A 23,588-nucleotide genomic window follows, 5' to 3' on the forward strand; every position below is an offset into this window, starting at 1 on the left:
AGACCATTTACATTTAACTATTCCTACTTTTTTTTTTTAGGGTTTTTTACTGGCATAAATGGGTTTCCATAGAAGTTATAACAGCAACAAACACATGAGAATGTAAGTAAAAACAGACACTAAACGTCCTCAGGGAAAGTACTTCCTCAATATGTTTGTTTTTATGTGAAGCCTCAGGTCATCAGGACAGTTTAGCGTGTGTTCAAATATCTTTAGTGAGTTTATGGTTTTATTTTGTTTGAGGCTTCATTCTTTACTCAGCTGTTTGTGTTTGTGTGTCACGGCTACACATGTCCTCAGTGTGTGTGTGTGAGAGTGTGTGAGTGAGTGAAAAAGTGCAGAGAACACACAAAGTAAGACGAGTCCTCCAGCTTTAATCACAGCCTGATGCCACTGGTTTCCCTGGTGTCACTGGTTTCCTGTCTCTTTTGTGTGTCTGGAGAAGGATCCGAGCTGCTTGGTGTTGGCGTCCCGTAGCTGCTCCAGCTGTCTCACTCCACGTCTGTAAAGGTACTCGATGTGCATCACGTCTGAGCGCTTCAGTGCCGCGTTTTCCCTGAACTCGTCACGGATTCTGGGGACGAAGCCTGGTTTGTCGCGCGCCGCTCGCAGGAAGTGACGGTAAAGAGCGAGGACTTGCTTCTGCAGCTTACTGTGCCGGGACATGTCAGAGGTCAGAGGTCATCACTTCTCCTGATGGACAAGGTAGAGCTGCTGAGCTGAAAACAGGCAGAGGAGAGGATTACTGAGTCTAAGGGGACCCTAAATGCACCACAGAGCTCCGCCTCCTCTTCAGCTGGAAAGAAAAGGCACAAAAACAAACAAGACTCACAAACACTTGGGGCCTGTACTATGAAGCTAGATTTCCTCTTATCGCGTTAACTTCCAGGATTGAATTGGTGTGTGCTGTACTACAAAGCTGGCTAACTTCTTATGGGGCTAAATCACCATGGTAACTTAGGCTGAACAACTAACCTGGTCGGGACCAGGCTTTGTTCTGGCTAGCATATGAGTGAGTATTAAAGTCCCGCCTCCTGACCAATCAGTTCTCTTCAAAAACGACCTGCCCAATAAAAGGAGTATCATTGCGTGAACATGTCTCTGTGTGGATCTGATGTGACACTGACAGGAGAGAGAATATTTAGACATCAATGCAATCCTTTCATTTACCGATGACATCCAATAGGAAACAAATAGATTTATACTGTGTCTGATGGACTGACTTACATTAGTCAGTTTATAAAACCTGCGTGCGTCGGACACTATGAGACCGACAAATTAATTATTTCATGTATTATGTGGTGAGGCCTCAATAATATAAAATACAAATATTGTCCACATGTGTTTTATCATTTGTGTGTGTCTATTTATCATGTGTAAATCTTCAATTGTGCTTGTAGATTGAGCAAAGTGCGTTTGTGGATCGGCCCACGTGTGAATTTATTTTTGAGACAAACGTAACGCCGCTTTGCTCAGATCCACACACACACACACACACACACACACACACACACACACACACACACACACAGCGCTGCCGACCCACGTGTGGAAAGCACCAACATCCACTAGGGGGCAGTATTGAAGTCTCTGGTGATAATTCCATTTACGATACAAGCAACAAGAATATCTAATAAAGTCACTGGTATTCACTATTGTCTGCTGTTGATCAAACTACTTGGTTTGACAAAACACTTGGTTTGACAAAAAAGATTTTTTTTTTTATTCATGTGTATAGATGTTTATTAGTAATAAAATTTCACTCTAATGCATTGTAGACTAATGAAACTATATCCAAACATCAAAATGGTTTTGTTAATCACACTCCAACACTTGGTTAGTCAAAAAATACTTTTTTCCATCATTTGAATGGGTTTTTATTAAAAAATGAAAAAATTGTAAACATCTATTGCGTCAATTTAAATATTCTGGTTTCAATAACAAATTAATGAAACAGTTTAATAAGGTGTCCTATTCTTATTTCCTCCCATTTGTCCGTACTCGCTTGGTGCAGTCTGAATAGTTTGTTGATGTCTGATTCTCTGTGTGGTGAGGATTCTAAGTTTAATTACTATACACACTATCATTTATTTGACCAAACTGGTCAAATAAATGTGCATGCCTCTGCTACAGGAGAACAACAATCACGGAACGGACACGTTGGCATGGTTAGCTTAGCATGTCGACAGTTTGGCAGTGATACACAAAAAAAGAGCAAAGGATCGCAATTTGTAATTCCTATAATGCAGAAATAAGTCCTGATGGAGCTGCAAACAAAACGCTACCTTGTTCACCATAAGAAACCACCACACCACTGAGTATGCAGCATTTAAAGCTAGAAATCAAGCTAAAGCTAAGCTAGCGCTGCAAAGAGCCATTGGGCTGCTGTTGTAAATTTGTATTACTACTAGTGTGGAATTATTCTACAATATTCACTAGCGATGTAACGATTCACTCAACTCCCGATACGATTCGATTCACGATACTGGGTTCACGATACGATTTTCTCACGATTTATTTTACAAAATTGGACTGTTGACAAATGACTGAAAAATATTTCTTTATTTTTTTGGGGAAAATACTATACTATTTTCCTTTTATTTTTCATTGTCAAAAGAATCCCTTGATAAACTATTCAAAATGATGCAATTTAACTAAAAATAAATCTTGAATGAAATAAATAAAGGAATAATACAAATGAAGAAGAAGCCTATTAATTTAAATTCTGGTTCTATAATAAACAATACAAAACTGCGTAATAGTTCTTTTTTTTTAAAAAAAAAAAAGTGCAACTGAAAATGTATTTTGTGCCTTAACAATTGGACTTTAAAAAAAAAAAAAAAAAAAAAAAAAACTCATTTTACTGTATTTACGTCAGATATTTGTTTAGACCAGCAGAGGGCGCTGGTAACCCAGTGGTCGGTTGGCATGCAGTTATTCTACCAGTGAAGAAGAGAAGCTATGCTAGCAGACAGAGCTAATAGAAAAACGTGACTTTCACAGATATTCACGTAATATTACAGCTATTCTTTCGGTGCTAAAGAAGTAAAGAATCATTTATGAGCATGTTTAACAGTAAATGGCGGCCAGAAAGAAAATAGTATCAGATTCTGCCCTTCACGTCCGCTTTTGGAAGGATTAATATATATGAATCGATTTTTAACTGCCTTACGATTAATCGTTACATCCCTAATATTCACTCATCATGACAGTAAAATAGACCATCCTTAGTCAATCTACTGCAGTAATTCCTCTCTGCACCTGTAGAAAATGAAAAAAAAAACCCATCATATACCGTGAAAGCGTTGGAATTTTGAAAAATACCGTGATATACATTTTTGGTCATATCGCCCAGCTCTAACTTCATTAGACATTCTTGTAGCATGATCTGATTTAACTGTAAAACTTCACCAGAGACTTCAATACTGCCCCCTAGTGGATGGTTGTATCTCATTCATCACAAACACACAAAGACTCACAAACACACAAAGACTCACAAACACACAAAGACTCACAAACACACAAAGACAGCAGAGACAGGATGAACACTTAGAGGAGCTGATAACATGAAACAGAACATGAGGTTGTGAGCAGGTGAACCTACCTGTTTAACCTGTTTAACCGGTGCCAACCTGGTCAAAGCTCTCACCACAGTCTGTTTACGGTTAGTTGTCGTTTCTAAAGCGAATAATCGTTCAAACTCCTGCCGATAAACCGACCTTTGTTGACCGAAGCCTCACAGTGACCTACAGTCCGTTACAACACACCGAAAGAACTACAAAACAAAAGGACTACAATTCACATGACCAGCATGGGCTGGTTTCACAATAAGACATTAATATTTTCACATCGTGTTGCCTGGAGTGATTCTATTCTAACAGATATATATTCTGTGTGGTGTTTATAGTGATGACGGTAAAGAGATTTTTTAATCCCTGAAAAGTTAGTTTTCATCAGAGGCTGAAATCGGATCAAAGAATAAAAGTTTTATCATCTTCTTTGTAAAATGTTTCCTTTCTTCTTATTCAAAGTTTCACTCCAAGAAACTGACACGGAGATAATTTTTTTCAACCCTTTCAGGATGATTTTGTCTATGGGGGATAATGGATCAAATGATCAATCATAAATCAAACGTATTTTGTAACTCACGCATCAATAATGAAATGAGATTTTATAATTTATTCCATATTTTCTGTTTTCAACAACTGTAAGGTTTTTCTTTACATTTATTGAAAACAGAAAATATGGTTTTATTTATTGTTTTAAGAACGTTAGACCTTGATCAAGCTTGGCCTTTTATTGTGACAGGGCGCGGTTTAATACCGGAAAAGGGAACGGCATCATTCTTGGCATACGTCAGACGTGTGAACGGAGCATGCGCTGTAAGGTTGAAGTGCAGAGAAGGTCCCGGTAAGTGTTTGTTTATAATCTTTTTAGTTCGTTACGTTTTTTCTCAAATACCGAACTTAATTTCAATTAATAGTTTATTACGCTGCGTGACGTCACCGTGTTTCTGATGATGTCATTAAATGGAGAGGACGTAATTAAACACTTACGTACAGACAGCTGTGAGTAATGTGAGCCACTCTGACAGACAGAGGGACAGATAGACTGTGTTATAACAACTCTGTATACACACTGAACACACACTGTATACATAAAACACACTCTGAATAAGGCTTTTCACACTCTGGAAGTGCGCATGCGCGACCCAGCGGGGGTCATAGGTCAGGAGGGATAGAAATGTCAACACGACGCTGTTTGTGCTATGTGCTGAGATTTCTATCTGACCTTTACTATATCACAAGTACAACACTCAGACTGCAGTCACTCACTTAAACCGTCTTTCAACGAACAACTTTCAATGAGTATTTGCGCCTTTATTTGTAATGGACGAAGAGTCGCAAAAAAAAAGAAAACGTGCTTGGCATAATCTACAGTTAGCTGAATGTGTTAATAAAATTGAAAAATATAAATTATATCTAATATTTTTTATAACTAAACATATTAATGGTAGTGGTACTGTGAGATGGTGATAATACACAGAGAAGAACAGAATATATTGTATTGCCTATTTCTTGACTTGGTCAAATCTTGATGTGTTCATGACTAACAATTGATCCATATCACAGACATGTACTGTACATGTATATAAACTAGCCATTATATGACACCAGGGATGTGGACCAGGCAGGTATTACAGTATGAGTTCTCAATTTGAAAAGGTACATTTATGAGGTATACCATTCATTAACCAGGTCCATGATTATTTTTTATTAAGCTATTATATTATTTAAATTTACAAATTTGAAGGAAGTGCACAAGATGGACAGGTCATTTTATTTGCACGATTTGTGTATAATTATCATAGTGTTGTTTTTTTAATATACTGCTTTTTGCCGTTCATACTATACTTATGATATTTTATTAAACCCCTCAGTGTTTAATAAAGTATTTTCTGATTCTGATTAAGTGAAACAGCACTGATCAGCCGATTCATGTTTACAACATGTGACTATAACCTGGGTCACTGTTTAAACGTCAGGCAAAACCCGATTTTTCAGCTCGTGTGCAACATTAGCTAGACCAGCATTAGCTTTAGCAGCATTAGCTTTAGCAGCTAACTCGGCCTTTCTGCTTCAGAGACTGATGCCACGTTTGTGCAAAATATTTTTTAAGAGATCATCGCTCCAAAAATAATCAAAATCTCTGTCAGACTCGCTTCCTACACCGTCAGCCATGGCGAGTTTATACCTCTTGACCTTTGACCTAATGAGGAAGAACTGAACCAGAGCGAGAGTGTGAAAAGGCTTATACACACTGAATACACACTAAACACACTCTGAATACACACTGAAAGACTCACGATACACTCATATTGTATTGTATTGTATTGTATTGTATTGTGATGAAAGTGTTTTGTGGGTCAGATGGAGGAGCAGCAGGTGGAGGAGCAGCTGGAGCAGCTGCTGACTGGTCAGGGGTCAGAGGTCAGCAGCTACGACATTGGTCAGGAGCAGAGCAAGCCGGCCATGCTGAAGAAGAACGTCACCTACATCGTCTGTGCCGTCATCTTCAACGACAAGGTCTTACAGAGTCTTTAAGATTTAAACCAACTCTTTGTCTCTAACTTAATCTAATGAGTGTCTGTATGTGAATGGATCTAATGAGTCTTTTTCTCTAACTTAATCTAATGAGTGTCTGTGTGTGAATGGATCTAATGAGTCTTTTTCTCTAACTTAATCTAATGAGTGTCTGTATGTGAATAGATCTAATGAGTCTTTTTCTCTAACTTAATCTAATGAGTGTCTGTATGTGAATGGATCTAATGAGTCTTTTTCTCTAACTTAATCTAATGAGTCTCTATCTACAAATGATCGAGTCTTCCTCTCTAATTGAATCTAACAATTCTCTGTAAATGATCTAATGAGTCTTTCTTTCTTTTTGTTTTTCTTTTATCATGAACGGATGACAACAAGGGAGATTGTGGGATAAGGGGATAGGTGGGTTATGGACCGCCGCATCTGCCGGTGTTGAGTGGAAGTTTGGATGATTTGTTCCAGTTGATAATCTGAAATTCCAGAAAGTGAATCTATAAGTGTAATTGTTTCTTTTAGTGATGAGGCGGGGTTTTGTAGGAATAAAATGATTTAACTGGCCATTTATTTTGAAGCCCACATCTTCAACCACCAAAACAGCTGCAGATCACCTACTGCCTTAGTTATTTTTTATATTTCTCTGAACAAGTGGAGTACGTCTGAATGAAGGCACTGGGAGCAACTGTTGCTTTTTAGATGATGGTGTTACCTGTTGATCACCCTGCTTCAGACAATGATATCACTGGGTGATGCGCCGCAGATATAAAGTCATGTTGGAAATGTTTCCATTTAAATAGGCGATACGAGTAAAACAATGTTTACAATTTTTTGTTCACTGTTTTCTCTTCCTTGTCATTAAACTGGACAATAACAGTGAAATGTTCCCTCACAGCTGACTTTAAAGACTGCGCTTCTTCCTCAAGCGTAGCTGCACCTCACTGCTAACCATGCTAAAAGCTAATAACATTGTTGTCATCATCACCAAACTTTATCATGTTTGTGATCGGCTCATAGGGTTGGGTATCGGTTGGGTTTCATCCGATACTAGTGCCTACTCTGTATTTTTTTAAACGGTTCCGGTGCTTAAACGGTGCTTACACCGGTACTTAAAAAAAAAAAATGAAACTTCATACACTTTTTTCAGGGCCAAATTGAACACAATAATTCCTTCAATAATATATACGTATACAAGAAACGTGGAAATAATATAAACAAACACATTTAAATAATATCAAATAAAACAATATTATATTAAACTATAGAATACTGGAGATTAATTTTGTTATCATGATTTTATTTGTCAATAATCATTAATAGCCTTTGTAAATAAAAAAATAACAATTTCAATATATGTTTTTAAGCTATAAGGAGCCGAAATAAGGCACTGAAATGTTAACTCTTATTTGGTCTAGTTACTACCGTTTACGTCGGAACCGGTGCCTTATTGGTTCCACGTTTCGGTACCCAACCCTACTCATTAACTCAATTGGTGGGGTTTCTTCATCCCTGCATGCTGACTCACAGGCACACTCAGCACACAGGCAAAAGAGAGACACGCAATGCGTAGAACCTACTGTAGAAATACCTTACTTACTATTGTCTTTGCACTTTATAAAAGGTTTTGCCACTTGATCTCGTGAGATTAAACTCAACAAGATTTCTCGTCACGTTAAAAATCTGTCTCGCAAGATATATATATATATATATATATATATATATATTTTTTTTTTTTGTGAGCTGTCCAAACTTCTATTTGTGACCTGTGGGGACAGTATTGTGCCTTTGCTACGTCTAGCCTGCCAGAACTTAAAGCAGGAGAAGGAAAAGAAGAAGAGGAGGAAATTTTAGTTCCAGTTTCAATTTGTGGAAGAAGTTAATTAACAGTTAAAAGAACATGGCTGTGTAGTCGCTGCATGTTGTTAATGACATACTTGGTCAGGCTCTGTTTGCACTATTTGCACTCTGTATTGAGTATCACGTCTATCGGGAAAAAAAACACAACAAACCTTTTATTGTTAGCTGTAACACAGAACACCACACATGAGAACTGTTTTCACTTTTATTTTGATTGTAGTTTTGAAGCAGCAGCTCAACAATAGCACACATTGGTTCATGGATCGGAAATGAGGTAGGACTTAATCACCAGTAAATAAAGCCCAGTAAAACTCCGGAAAACAATAACCAGGAATAAATATTAGTTCCCTGGTAAAGATGGTAGCTCTAACAACCGTTACAATGATAAACTTGGTGATATTCCATCCTGTGCAGCAGTATAGGGACGCATTTACAAATTAAAATTAAAATTTACTCCTCCTCCGGGTTAATGTCCGCATGTTTATGCCTTTGTCCATCCCCTTTATTCATTATATCCATGTCTTTTAAGGCTTGTTGGATTATGTCATCACCCAGCGCGCCATCGCCGCAAGTTGCACATGCGCAGAATGACTGGAATTAACTTAAAGCGGATTTAAGTGTTGTTAATTGTTTACAAGAAAAATTAATTATTTAATTCGGAATTAAAAACGGAATAAATCAGCCACCTAATTCAGAATTAAGTTTAATTCAGAATTAAATTACCATTAGGAATTACGTGTTTACAAGGTCAGGTTAAAGAGGAATTCACTTTTATTCCGCTTTAAAGAGGAATTAAAGTTCCCATGTAAACGTGGCCACCGTAGTTTTCTTAAAATCTCGTCTCGTTCTTGTGAGCTAAGTGTATCGTCACACCCCTATTCAATATATTATTGAGAATTGTTGCATGCCTACTCGTCTGCATATAAACTTGTGTTCTGATTGTTTTTCCTGTTATGTTGGAGTTCTGGCAGATGACAGCAGCTAATGCTTCAATGAATATAGAAAATAGAGATGGAGAGAGTGGCCATCCCTGCCCTGTCCCCCTGTGCAGTGTGAAACTTTGTGAGACGTGTCCATTAGTGAGAACATTGGCTGTAGGTGAAGTGTAGGATTTTAACCCAGTTGATAAATTATTTCCCAAATCCAAATCTATAGTGTTTTGAATAAAAATGACCAGGTATCTCCGTCGAAGGCTTTCTCTGCATACTAGTTGACTATGACAGTTTGATCTGGATGGGGTTACTTTTTCTAATCTAAGTGCCTTTGTGATGATTTTGATATCTGCATTTTGGTGTGAAGTACATTGGTAACTTAATGGAAGTGTTGGGTCTTCCTTTGGTTTGATAAAAGTTTGATGGTTCCTGTATTCATTGTTGCTGGAAGCTTGGATTTGTATTTTATTTCGGTCATCATTTTGTCAAAGAAAAGTGATCGAATTGACTAAAAAATTGTTTGTAGAACACAGTAGGGAAGCCATCTGGACCAGGGGCTTTGTTCAGGCAGAAGGTTAAGGGCAGATATGAGTTAATTTAAAGTTAGTGGAGATCCAAGGGGATCTATTTGTTCCGAGATTAATGTTATTTAGAAAGGTGGTGATATGTTTTTGTGGGTTGATGTCTGATGAACTCAATTTAGAATAAAAAGTTCTGTAAATGTTATTTATGTCTTCAGGAGAGTGTGTGGTGTGGGTTTCCCTGCTGAGTCCAGAATGGTGGAGATTGTGATTTTTCTCTGTTATGTTCTATTTGATTGGCCAGATATTTTCCTGATTTATTGTTATGATGTAAGTTTTGTTGTCTAAGTCTTTGTATTATGAATTAAGTTTTCTTATTTATAATTGATTTTCTCTAGGACTCTCTTCTAGTGACACTGTCAAAGTCTGGGTCTTGATGCAGCGATGTATTAAAGTGCCATCTGGTGGAGTGTCTTTGGGGTTTGTTTTTGAACCAATAAAGTGGTTGTTGGAGCATGGTCACCAATGAGAATGGGATGTATTTTGTGTCGGTGATATTGGGAGTAATGGATATGGGTGTCCTGATCCGATATTGGATATTGGTCCGATATCAGCCTGAAAACGAATATCGGATTTAAATTTCTGATTATTCATTTATTTTATTTTTTTCGCAATTCATTTTTTATTTATTTTGTTCAATTGTAGAATACTGTAGATATTATGCTGAAGGTTAAAATGTATGTAACCAATTGGTTAATAATAAATGGGTCAGTTTTTCTCATACCTACTGTTGCTGACTATTGTTCTCATCACTTGATCAAGCCTTTTCTAACATTCCACACTACAAAATAAGTAACTCTCATTCATGCTTTTATCACATCTTGCCTTGACTACTGCAATAGCATCCTCTTTGGTACAACCTCCACATTCTTAAATAAACTGCAATACATCCAAAATGCAGCTGCCCACCTGCTCACACACACCCACTCCCATGACCACATCACCCCTGTCCTCCAAAACCTCCACTGGCTCCCCGTTCCTCAGGGCATCAAATTGAAACTCCTCCTCCTCACTCATAAAGCCCTTCATAATCAGGCCCCCTCCTACCTCACAGCCCTGCCCCACCCCTACACTCTCTCCTGCAGCCTCCGTTCATCAGATGAAAACCTCCTCACTGTCCCCAGGGCCAAGCACTCCCTCCCAAGTCGCAACGGCAACGACCTTCCATCTTTCAAATCACTTCTCAAAACTCACCTGTTTCACTCAGCTTTTAACGCCACTCACTCACTCATGTCATTTTAGATTTTTTCTGATTCATATTTTCTTTAATCACTGTACTCTTGAGTGTCTTAAAAGCACTTTTAAATAAAATGTATTATTATTATTATAATGAGTGCTTGGTCACAGTGTGGTGGCTGGTTCGTTCTGTCACGGTTAGTTGTGGGTGTGGACCCAAATGCAATGAGAGATGGAGGCAGGATGCAAGAGTAGCGTTCTTGGAACCAATCCATGTTTTTAATTCAAAAATCCCATATCAAAACTAAAATCCAAAACAGGCAGCATGAAGGAATCAGGGAACAAGACTAGAGACGAGGAAGGCGACAACAAACCTGACATCACACACAACGAACCAGCAACCACACTGTGACCAAGCACTCATTAAATAGTGGAGGAGGCCTGATTAGGAATGGGCCACACCTGGGTGCAAACATGAGGGAGCTACTCAATCACCAAGCACTCACACAGACATCACTGGGGGGTGGAGCCACAAGCAGGAATCCCTGAAACACAGACAAGAGTTAACACACAAGACAAGACTCAAAATAAACAAAGACACAGAATAACTAAACTTAACCAACAGAACATGACAGATATTGCTGAAAAAAATATGGAAAAAGGATTGATCATCTGTGTTGGGCTCATATATGTTAGCTATAGTGATGGGGATATTTTTGATTGGTATATAGATAATAATGAAATGTGAGTTTTTCTCTCTAATTGAATGGAATGAGTGTCTGTAATTGAATCTAAAAAGTCTGTAAATGATCTAATGAGTCTCTCTCCCTCGTCCCTAATTTAATCTAATGAGTCTCTGTAAATGTTCTAATGAGTCTTTCTCTCTAATTGAATCTATTGAGTCTCTGTAAATGATCTAATGAGTCTTTCTCTCTAATTGAATCTATTGAGTCTCTGTAAATGATCTAATGAGTCTTTCTCTCTAATTGAATCTATTGAGTCTCTGTAAATGATCTAATGAGTCTTTTGCTCTAATTGAATCTAATGATTCTCTGTAAATGATCTAATGAGTCTTTCTCTCTAATTGAATCTATTGAGTCTCTGTAAATGATCTAATGAGTCTTTCTCTCTAATTGAATCTATTGAGTCTCTGTAAATGATCTAATGAGTCTTTCGCTCTAATTGAATCTAATGATTCTCTGTAAATGATCTAATGAATCAGGAGGAGGTGCTGATGGTTCAGGAGGCCAAAGCCGAATGTTACAGGCAGTGGTATCTTCCTGCTGGGAGGGTGGAGGTGGGAGAGAGTCTGGAGGAGGCGCTGAGGAGGGAGGTGAGACTGATGAGGTCACCTGTTTAAGTTGACATGCCTCTTTTAGCCCCGCCCTCACCTGTCATTGTGTCTGCAGGTGAAGGAGGAGGCGGGTTTTACATGTGAGCCAATCACGCTGTTGCTGATCCAGGAACAAGGACCTCAGTGGATACGCTTGATCTTCTTAGCTCAGATCACAGGTTAGTAAATAAACAAACACGGTCACAGCTCAACAAGTAAACAACAACAATCAACACAAAATCAAAGGAAGGCAAACAAACTAAAACCATGAAAAACAAAATCACAGTAAGATAAACAAACAATCCCAAATAAATTAAAACAAGATGGGCGGAGCCTGTGTGTGATTAGATTAAACAACCAGAAATCCACTTTTTCAATTAAAAGTGAAACTGAATGAAAATCTAAATGAGAAATAAAGCTCCGAAAAAACTAATACCTAAACAATAAATCCAGTCTGTGTGAAACTAAAGTCAAATAAAGGAAACAAGTGAATGATTCCAATCAGAATAATAATAATTATTATATTAATAATTATAAAATAATAATAACAATAATAATAATGTTAATAAATAATGTAGAAATAAAATGTGTGTGTGTGTGTTGCGTTTCAGGAGGGAATCTGAAGAGTCCGTCTGAAGCCGATCATGATTCTCTGCAGGCCGCGTGGTGGGACAGAAGCTCCGCCCTCACACTGAGAGGGCGGGACATATTGCGGCTAATTGAATGTGGACTCAAGTATGACATCACACTGCTGAGCTGCTTTCATTGGTTCAATATGATATCATCTAACCAGGCATTTGTGCCTCCTTCAGGTACCGACAGGATCCGTGGTATCCCTCCACGCTGCCGCTCAACATCAGCTGCCGTCACGTGGTGCAGAGACTCGTCCTCGTTTTTATTGGCCCCGAAGAGCGGCTCTGGGTCCTGCTTGTCCGAGGTAACCAGGTTAATGAGTAATCAGGGTTAATGAGTAATTAGGTAAACCAGTAACAAGGTTAACCAGTAGCCAGGTTAACAAGTTGTTAGCCCCGCCCCCTGACGGCCTCTCTCTGCTGCAGCTCCGAGGCTCCACCTTCCCACTGCGGCGGCCCTGAAGACCCACGCTGTGACGTGGGCGGCTAACCTGGTGGTCCAGGATGCGCTGCCGTCGTCGTATTATGACCACGACGTAAACACGCAGGGCGTGCTCAGCCTGCAGCACGACGGGCGGCTTCATGGACGCACCGACGGCCTGTGCTTCAACACACTGGTGTCGCTCGTCCCCGACCACGTGCGGCACGACGAGGACGGTCAGAGGGCGGAGCCTCAGTCCTCTGGGCACCCACCGCCCGTGGAGAACCAACGCTACATTTGGTACGAAGTGTGCAACGGCGCGCTGAAGGAGAAGCTGCTGCAGAAAAGTAAGAACACGTCACTGCTGCCGCTCCACAGTCTGTACTGACCACATGGCACACAACGAGGTGACATCATCCTCAGCACGCTACACCACACTTGGATCTGCTCCCTCCCAGCAACCTCCAGTCCAATCAGAAGGAGAGGAGCAGCTTGTGGAAAACTTACAATGAACGTCTGCTGCCCCCTGTGGACCGAAGTAGGAATACCTACATCATAACTCTTCAAAATAAATGTACAGGAAGCCCATGACCATGAAAACACATTATTAATATTTATTTATTGTATTTATCAAACTTTATTTTTTATTTTATTTTGATGATTGTCAATGTTTGAATAAACCATACAAACTGGCATCCTCCAATCAGTTTGATCCTTCTCAGGGGTGCGGGGTCTGCTGGTGTCTATCTCCAGCTCTCATTGGCCGTTAGGCGGGGCTATACCCTGGACAGGGTGCCAGTCCATCACAGAGCAGCACACACATACACACACTCGTTCAAACCTACAGACAATCTACAGACACTAACCATTGTGTGTTTTGTTGGTGGGAGGAAGCTGGGGAGAACATGCAAACTCCACACAGAAAGGTCCCAAGTGGACCGTCTCACAGTGAGGTAGACCTGCCTCCCTGATCTGCAGTGTGTTGGTCATGTGACTCAGGGTGCATCATTGGCCAGGGCTCAGTTACGTGTCTGAAAAAGGGGTGGAGTCTATTAGCTGCATTCAGACAATACTACGACTTCAGCCAATCACAATCCTTTGATTAAGCATTATTACCAAAACAACACCGACTTATCCTGTGAAGATGCAGAGTGTGTAGCAGTGTGACCTGTGCTGTGATAAATCAGACACAAACGTTAAAGATTCCTTTTATTTTGAAGGACTTGTGTCTCTGTTTCTCTTCTTCGGTGGTAATCTCATGACTCAGACTTCCTGTAGAAAGTCTCGTTGAAGTTCTTCATATGACTATTACGGTTCTCCAAACGCACGAGCCACTCGCTCCTCAGCCTGAGGACACGCACACAAACACACAATTTAATACACACGCAACAAACACAAACATACAGATGCACAACTTAACACACACAGACACAACTTAACACACACAAGACACACAACTTAACACATAGACACAACTTAACGCACACGCGCAACTTAACACAGACACACCGCACAAAGATACACAGCTTAACACACAAACAAACACACAACTTAAAGGTCCCATGTCATGATATTTTTCACCCATCTCTATTTGTTCTATGAACCCTAAAAACATAGTATTTGAGGTTTATTTTCCCAAAGTTGCCTGTTTTCCAGAGTTTCAGCCTCTGAAAAGTCACTTTCTGAACAACTCTACACAAACGGGCTGATTTGCCTCCTTCTTATGCATATTCATGAGTGGGCGTGTCTTTTGACAGACACTGATTTCCTCTTCCTCTGGCCCTACGGTGACGTAGGGCCAGAGGATGGCCCACCCTCCTCCCACCCATTCTGTAGCCGAGCTCATGCTGCTTTATAAACACAAGACAGAGCGTGGGGGCGGGGCGTTCACCGGTACATACATAGACTGTAGAAAATACATACATAGCGCTGCGCGAAGGACGCTGAAATGCTCACCTTCGTGGGTGTGTCTGTTTACATGTCAATCACGGCAGAGAGCTTCCTGGAGGTGCGGCTTCTCCAGCTCAGTGCCGCGTTAAATTTGTCATCAAAGTGAGAACACGTCATTAAATTGGAACGAGGTGTTTGGGCTCGCCCGTACTAAGAAAGGAGCAAATCACCCTCTGATTAATGATAGAGGGAATCAATGAAAAAAACACTTTGGGCATGTGTATGAAGCACATATAACACTTTAATGATGTTTAAAGTACAGAAAACTCCATTTAGCGTAACATGGGCCCTTTAAGACACACATAACTCAACACTTAGACACAACTTAAAACACACAGACACACAACTTAACACATGAACACAACACACAAAGACACGCAGCTTAGCACACACAGATGCACAACTTTGCACACAAACACACAGACTTACATTACACACACAGACACAACTTAACACACATGCACAACTTTGCACACAAACACACAACTTAACACACACACAGACAAACAAACAATTTCACTCACACACACTGACATAGGACTTATCACACATACACACACAAAACTTAACACACACACTGACACGCCACGTGTTTTGCAGCATCTAAAAGAATAAATGGAATAATCCGGAAAACATGACAGGAAGGTGACGGAAAGACACACGGACAGCTGAGAGAGGCTTTAGTTACACACACACACACACACACACACACACACACACACACACACACACACACACTGTATGTTCTCAGTAGTTTTTCATCATTCATCTTATTATAGTTTATGTATGTATGGCTTTTTTTCAAATTATATTAATAACGAGAAAAGCACTTGGATAGCGCAGACCTCCACCAAGCTCACGCTCCGTTCATGGTAACATGGTAAACTCAGGAATACCATGTCTACCTGTCAACATTGAGCTGTGTTACCATGACTACCTGTCGACATTGAGTTGTTGACTCCGAGAGAACTTATGACATCTTCACAAGTTCCACAGTGTGGATGGGAAAATGAATGGGATTTATATATTTATTTTGGTGACCAGAACATCACCAAAATGTAATCACCTGCTCCTTGTCTATTTATCAATTTTTCTGCAAATTTCATCCAAATCCGTTCATACCTTTTTAAGTTATTTTGCTAACTGACAGATAAACGGAGAGTAAAACATAAGCACAGAGCAGTAAGGAGGAAGAAATGGCGAGTGATGCAGGTGCTGGCTTGCGTTACTCTGCATTAGCTTAGCATTAACATAGCATAAAATTCTGACACTGCTGATGACATCATCAGTTAGAATATTCTAATGGAGTGACACTGATGACATCACTGTTGATGACATCAGTGTTCTAAAACAGTGGTTCTCAACTGGTCTCACCTTGGGACCCACATTTTACCACGGCCATTAAATCGTGACCCAGTTTTTTTTTAGAATTCAACCAACCAAATGAATTCTTTCTAAAATAGCTGTTGAAAACACATGTATATAATCTTTTTTAAAACATAAATCTATATATTTTCCTGTGTAACATACATTTCACAGCATGCCTGTCAAAAGAAAAGTTTATTTCAAAATAAAAGACAAGTCCAACATGAGAGATATTAAGTATTTATTTATTTTTGACCAGCTGTCCGCGACCCACCCAGTACAAGACCGCGACTAGGGATGTAACGATTAATCGTAAGGCAGTTAAAAATCGATTCATAGGTATCTCGGTTGATATCGATTTTCTGAAAATTGAATCGCAGTACTTTTTTAACCATCAGAGGGCGCTATCCACAAGTGTAGGCGGCGGGCGGAGTCTGCTAATACTTTCTTTCTGGCTGCCTTCTACTCTTAAATATGTTAAGAAATGATTCATTACCCCTTTAGCACCGACAGAATATCTGTAATATTACTTGAATATCTGTAAAAGTCACGTTTTTCTATTAGCTCTGTCTGCTAGCATAGCATCTCTTCTTCACTGCAAGATATCTGCATGCCAACCAACCACTGTGTTACCAGCGCCCTCTGCTGGTCCAAACAAATATGACGTAAATCAGTGCAATCGGTTTTTGTTTTTTTTTTAAGGTCCAATTGTTAAGGCACAAAATACATTTTCAGTTGCACTTTTAAAAGAAAAAGAACTATTATGCAGTTTTGCATTGTTTATTATAGAACCAGAATTTAAATTAATAGGCTTCATTTTCATTTGTATTATTCCTTTATTTATTTCATTCAAGATTTATTTTTAGTTAAATTGCATTGTTTTGAATAGTTTATCAAGGAATTATTTTGACAATGAAAAATAAAAGGAAAATAGTACAGCATTTTCTAGTTTTTTTTCCCAAAAAAAAAATTTGTCTACAGTCCCATTTTGTAAAATAAATCGTGAGAGAATCGCATCGTGAACCCAGTATGGTGAATCGAATCGTATCGGGAGTTGCGTGAATCGTTACATCCCTAGTCCCGACCCACCAGTTGAGAATAACTGTTCTAAAACTGTTAACAGCAGTTCCACAGTGTGGATGGGAAGATGATGGGATATATATGTGGTTGCCAGAACATCACCAAAGTTGTATCACCTGTCCCTTGTCCCATTTACCAATTTTCGTGAAAATTTCACCCAAATCCATTCATAACGTTTCAAGTTATCTCACTAACTGACAGATAAACGGAGGGTAAAACATAATCTTATTGCTTGGCCTGCGTCGCACTGCATTAGCTTAGCATTAGCATAGCATTGAATTCTGACATCATCACATCGCTCTTGGCGGTGGTAATAATTTATGTTGTGTCTGTTACATGTTGACGTTGTTACCACTGACCAATCACAGGCTGTCTGACTGTCACATGATGTCAGTCAATGTGACCGAGTAGCTGGGTAGGTAATGTAGTGATAAATTAATAAATAAGAAAGGTTAGCAATTTAATAATTAACTTAAATAATTACTTAGTAAATGAGTAAATAAGTAACTAGATCAGTGAGCAAATAAGTAACTGGTAAAGTATGACGGGTCACATGTTGTCGTCATCTTTGGAACGTTTGCGAACATCATCATTACTATCTATAGTTCAATGAGAAATCCTGCTCCAGGACTAATTAGTGACTGATATGACTTCCTCCTGTGGGCAGTGAGCAGCTGTTAGCTGTGATGCTAGCTGCTAGCAGGGTGCAAAGCTGCTGTCGGCCATCACTCATCACCGTGAGCCCAGCATGTTTCCACATTTAGCAGCGGTGCTAACGCATAGCGAGGGATTAGAGGCTACATGCGGGGACTGCAGGAGGATTAGGGGTGCAGATAATGGAGAGCAGGGTATTAAAAGTTCTCCGAGGTCGCAGTCAGGACGGATCAGAGTTATCTCCGGCGCGAAGGCAGCAGAGAAGCTTTAATTAGAGGTCGGAGCACAGCTACAGATACACATTTATCCTCGACATTATCACAGACGCTCTCACATATTAAACATGTGTCATCACTGAACTAAGCTCTGTAGGTTTTAATAAAGTACGTCCTCAGCTCCTGGTGACCCTCCCTCGCTGTTTAAAGGCGTGTTTGGACACAGATGTGCATCACTAAAGCAGATGTTGTCACTGTTATCATCACTGACGTGAGAAGCTGCAATCGTCCCTGTGAGCTGCTCTGTTTTTAGACGTGTTAATGTGCACGACCACAGAGTGAAGCATCAGCATCTCAGACATTAGCCCCGCCCACACACACACACACCTGCTCAGAGCGCTCCTGCTCCTCCTCTGATCTTCATTCACTTTCTGCTCACTCTGAGACTCAATCCTTTTCTCCCAAAACGTCTTGATGTACAGACGGTCGTGAATCTTGGCCACGTTCATCTGAATCCACCAACAAAATAAAAGAACATTAAAAACACAAAGAACAACCAGGGTTGCGGTTGAATTATAATTGTAGTTGATAATTAATTATAAATAAGGCATAATTATAATTGTAATTGTACTTTTAAAAATCTGTTACTGTCGTAATTGTAATTGAATTTTAATCGAGTTTAGATAATTGACTTTGTAATTACATATACATTCTATATAAATTGTGAAATACAAGTTAACACAAAAATGGGGAACCATGTCACAGTTCTATGTACAGCTCTACACATATATAGTTAACATTTATTAAAATATGTTTCATATCAAGCTTTCCCATATTTAACCATTTAAAAAATAAATGCATCTAGGGTTTTACTGACAGAAAAGAAGCTCAGACGCCCACAGCAAAAATATTAAAACCTATTTTCATTGATTAGGAAGCCTAACGATGTAACCAATAGATAAGAAAGAAATGAAATGTTAGATATTTGTTTTTAGTGTATTTTACAGCTGACCTGTTATCACTAGAGATGCTAACACAAGAGGAAGGTTAACTTTTACTAGGTTATTTATTTCAGGCTCAGTAATTGCAATTAATTTCAATTGAGAATGTAATTGTAATTGATTTTCAGGGGGAAAATAATAACTGTAATTCAATTGTAAATAGAAAAAAAGCTGGTCACTGTAATCGTAATTGAATTGTATTTGAACATGGGTAATTGAAAACTTAATTGTAAATGATAAATGCAATTGACCCCAACCCTGAGAACAACCATTAAAACCTTTAAGAACAAACATTAAAAACAATTTAGAACAATTATTTAAACTCATAATAAACTCATTCAAACTAGAAAATCCATCAAAAAACAAAACAAAACCACTCAATGAAAAAATATAAAAATCATCAAACCAATTTAAAAACAACACAAAATAAAGACACAAAACAAATAAACAATGAAAATCAGAAGACAAACCTTTGGAGCCGAGAGTCCGACAACAAGCACCAACACTGTGTGTGTGTGTGTGTGTGTGTGTGTGTAAAACACTAGTCTGATATTTCAAACGACTCCCAGAATGTGCAATGATACACACACACACACACACACACACACACACACACACACACACACACAGTCTTTGTGGAACAGCTCAGATTTTGTTAGTTTGACGCACACGTTTTTAATTATCGTCCGGTTTTCAAGTGATTGATTCCCTAACTGCACTCAGGACCTCTCCTGTGGAGTTTGCATGTTCTCCTGGTGCTCTATCTTCCTCCCACAGACATAAAAAACATAATTATTTACATCTTAAGTAAAGTTTGAATTCTGTAAAAATGAATCTGATCTGAAAATGAACTTATTGAAAATGTTAAAAGTGATTTAAAAAAAAAAATCAAAACAATCCCATTATTACATCATTTTTTTTACATTCATATCATCAAATAAGTTTATTAATTTGTCAGTTTCTACATTCACTATGAAGTAATAAATAATCCAGTATTAAGCAAAAAATATGTATGTTAATGTAGTTTTCTCATCGTGTTATAAAAACTCCCCAAATGTTGGTTGGTACTACATCTGTTTTTAATGAAAATATGAAGATAGAGATTAATAATGCGATACCAAAAAACTTTGATGGTTGTTTTTTTGTATTAAATCCACATGAAACAATGAAGAAAAACAAAAAAAATTCATTTATTTATTATTTGTTTATTTGACAGGGACAAATCACATTGCACCATCGGACGTACAGTTTAGTAGTAACTTAAATTTCTTAATAATGAAACAGTGGTGCCATGTTTCATTATTTATCACAGTTAGTTTGTTTGTTGTTTGTTTGACCTCAGACTGTTCTACTGTAGGACACGTAGGTAAATACCATGAGCTGCTGCCTTCTCACATATAAATCACTGTATCATCTGCAGTTAACATGATTGCAGCTCAATAACGTAGAAGGTAAATAGTAAAGGCTAGACATTGTGGTATATTTTTCTTGTGATCATTGATTCTGACAAACAAAGCAAATTGTCTCAGCTGAAATGTTACATTTAAAAGCATCTCATGGTTCACGGTATCAAAGGCTTTTACATTTATTTTGAAAGTAAGCATTTATTCTGCTGTCAGACAGTTTCTAACCACTCAAGATGTGGGGAGGCACAATTTCTCCATTTTTTTTTTCTTTTTAAAAAAAAATGTATTGAACAATTAGTCAGAACAATCAGTAGAACAGAAAATTACACAGTGGAATATCATGAATGACACATTGAAATAAATTAGGATTGTATGGTGTCAGTTGATCAAATAACAGGAAATAACTTTTTGTAAAATGATACATTTTTTGCTCGTCATATGCTATTGATTGAGTTCTATAATGAACACTTGTACTTTGAAACTTAGCTTAGTGTAAGACTTGTTCTTAGTTTCCACCTTAGTAATAATGTTTAGTCCTGTTACAGTACGGTTCTTGGTTCTATTGCATACAAAGTTCTCCTCAGTGTCACAAGATTTTTTTCTTTATTGAACTTTTTTAACAGTAAACAGACATAGAGAATGCAAGAAGTCAGGTATCACAAAGGAGACAGTTTTACAAGGGGCACATCTGAATGCAAACAAGCCCACACCCCACCCATCCCGTCCCACCCAGCTAGGCCAAGGAAAAGAGAAAACAAAATAAAATGAACAAAAAGAAGAAAAAACAATAATAATAATAATAATAAATAAAATTTGATTTAAAAAAATGTGTTATTATTATTTTTTAATATCTACCTATGTTAACTCATGTCTAATCATCCTCCAATCGAGGAGGAAGATTCAAAAAAATCACATCCTTAAGAAATAAAGTCACTACGAAAGGGAAAAGCAAAATTCTTCATGAATATCACTGATGCCAAGGGAAATGGCAAAAGGATCTGGCAAAATCTAAACAACTTACTTGGTAGACAGAAAAGGAATCATTTGAAGACTTTGAACTCAAAATTAACAGCACTGTAGTAAAAAACCCAAATTCTCTATCAAATGAATTAACTGATACTTTTGTAATTCTGTTAGGGAGATAACTGGTGTTTGTATAATGACTAGACTCATTAATCCTTCCCATCCTTTGCTCAAATTGCGTAAAATAACAGCGCTGGAGATAGACAACATCTTTGGATCACTTAAGAATTCAAAAGCAAAGGATTCTTATGTGCTAGATACACATTATCTGAAATTATGTAAAGACTCCTTAATTACTCTAATAACATATTGTATATGATCAATTTATCATTCAAGCAGAGAATTGTTCCATCCTCCTGGAAAATGGCCTTAGTCACCCCAATCTTTAAATGTAGCCAACTACTGACCAATCAGTTTCCTTCCTGTGGTCTCTAAGGTTGCTGAGAGGTGGGTTGCTAAGATTATAAATTAACATCTAAATATAAGCCACTCCCCCTTGCATCCTATGCAATTTGGGTTCCGCACCAATAAATCCTGCCTGCTACTCAATGCAAAAAAACAGTTTGTATGATGTTCACTAAACAGTCTCATGACATAAAACAATCTGGTGTATTTTTAAGAGGAGAAGAATTAGAAATTGTCTTGGAATTTCAGTACCTTGGTGTGACCCTTGACTCCACATTAAGTTTTAAAAAACATGTAAAAAGAATATCGAATACAGTCAAATTGAATGTACAAAATTCTAAACAAATTTGTCAATTCATACCATTTGGGGCTGCTAAAGTGTTTTTACATTCTATGGTTTTATCACATATTGAATATTGTTTTACAAGTTGGTCCTGAACTGTGAACACACTCATATCAATAGAATCACTCTATAAAAATGCCTTAAAAGTCTTTGAAAAGCGAATGTCCCTCCATATTTTCAATATTTTACAAAAAAACAATCTTTTGAGCCTAGAGAATTTAAAACATTTTAAATATCTTTACAAGGTGTTAAATGGATTAGCCCCACCTCCCCTGTCGGACTTCTTTAAACCAAAGACTTACAGTGTTGCTAGGACACGAGGGTCCAGAGGTGACTGAGGTGCTTTTCTGAAGAACTGCCTTTGGACAAAATGCTCTGTCAATGAATGCCTGTACGTTATGGAACAGTCTCCCCCTCACTGTTAGGGACTGTCCCACATTTGCTATATTTAAAACCAAACTCAAAGTGTGGCTTAAAGCAAACCAGAATTGTGAGCATTAAGTGACTCTTCTTGTAATTATTCATTTCTGTTACATTGTTTGTTGTATTTTCTGTATTTCTGTCTTCTGCCTAGGGACTAGGTGTAAATTTGCCCTGTGGCTATAATCAGGCATGTTTACATCTGTTTTGTTGTTTCAGTGCAGATCTTCATTCATGTGCATTGTCCCTATCAAATAAATAAATAAATAAATAAAATAAATAAATAAATAAATAAATAAATAAATAAATAAATAAATAAATAAATAAAATAAAATAAATAAAATAAGATAAATAAATAATTAAAATAAGATAAATAAATAAATAAATAAATAAATAAATAAATAAATCTCAAAAAGGAATCTAAGGTGGAATAAAATGATTTGACTGAGCCTTTGAGTGAAAACTTCATTTTCTCAAGAATCAGATTCTAGAGGGCAAGGACTTCACAAACCCAGCAGACATGTGACTAGTGATGCTTTGGGGTACGAGCTCCCACGGAAATGGCTGAGCACTAGTGATGCACCAAAATTCCGTCCACTGAAAATGGCCCTAAATCTAAATGTTACATTTAAATCTAAATCTACAATTTAAGTATTAAAAGTTTAGATTTAACATTTGGATTTAACATTGACATGTTTT

General features: G+C 38.0%; 3 protein-coding genes across 4 annotated transcripts; 1 reads left to right on the forward strand and 2 right to left on the reverse strand.

The window, feature by feature from the left end:
- Nucleotides 1-354: 354 nt before the first annotated feature.
- sdhaf1 (succinate dehydrogenase complex assembly factor 1) lies at nt 355-3,794 on the reverse strand. Its single transcript, XM_028456666.1, has 2 exons — nt 3,605-3,794; nt 355-719 (listed from the first exon to the last, which is right to left on the reverse strand). Exon 2 carries the CDS (start codon nt 664-666, stop codon nt 409-411), a length of 258 nt encoding a protein of 85 aa, XP_028312467.1. The 5' UTR covers nt 667-719; nt 3,605-3,794; the 3' UTR covers nt 355-408.
- A 531-nt stretch (nt 3,795-4,325) lies between these two features.
- On the forward strand, nt 4,326-13,720 carry nudt18 (nudix (nucleoside diphosphate linked moiety X)-type motif 18). 2 transcript variants are annotated; one of them, XM_028458564.1, is made up of 7 exons: nt 4,326-4,410; nt 5,931-6,086; nt 11,864-11,974; nt 12,051-12,153; nt 12,586-12,709; nt 12,787-12,911; nt 13,033-13,720. In XM_028458564.1, the coding sequence occupies exons 2-7, from the start codon at nt 5,931-5,933 to the stop codon at nt 13,413-13,415; spliced, it is 1,002 nt and encodes a 333-aa protein (XP_028314365.1). In that variant the 5' UTR covers nt 4,326-4,410; the 3' UTR covers nt 13,416-13,720. The 2 variants fall into 2 exon arrangements, with proteins under 2 accessions (XP_028314365.1, XP_028314366.1); XM_028458565.1 differs by lacking the exon at nt 11,864-11,974.
- Nucleotides 13,721-14,257: 537 nt separating this feature from the next.
- Nucleotides 14,258-19,871, reverse strand: LOC114470384 (protein FAM240B). The gene is made up of 3 exons (XM_028458566.1): nt 19,763-19,871; nt 18,679-18,800; nt 14,258-14,374 (listed from the first exon to the last, which is right to left on the reverse strand). The coding sequence occupies exons 2-3, from the start codon at nt 18,798-18,800 to the stop codon at nt 14,284-14,286; spliced, it is 213 nt and encodes a 70-aa protein (XP_028314367.1). The 5' UTR covers nt 19,763-19,871; the 3' UTR covers nt 14,258-14,283.
- Between the last annotated feature and the right edge of the window lie 3,717 nt (nt 19,872-23,588).

This window comes from Gouania willdenowi, chromosome 9, assembly GCF_900634775.1.
Source record: "Gouania willdenowi chromosome 9, fGouWil2.1, whole genome shotgun sequence".
NCBI classification, from domain to species: Eukaryota; Metazoa; Chordata; class Actinopteri; order Blenniiformes; family Gobiesocidae; genus Gouania; species Gouania willdenowi.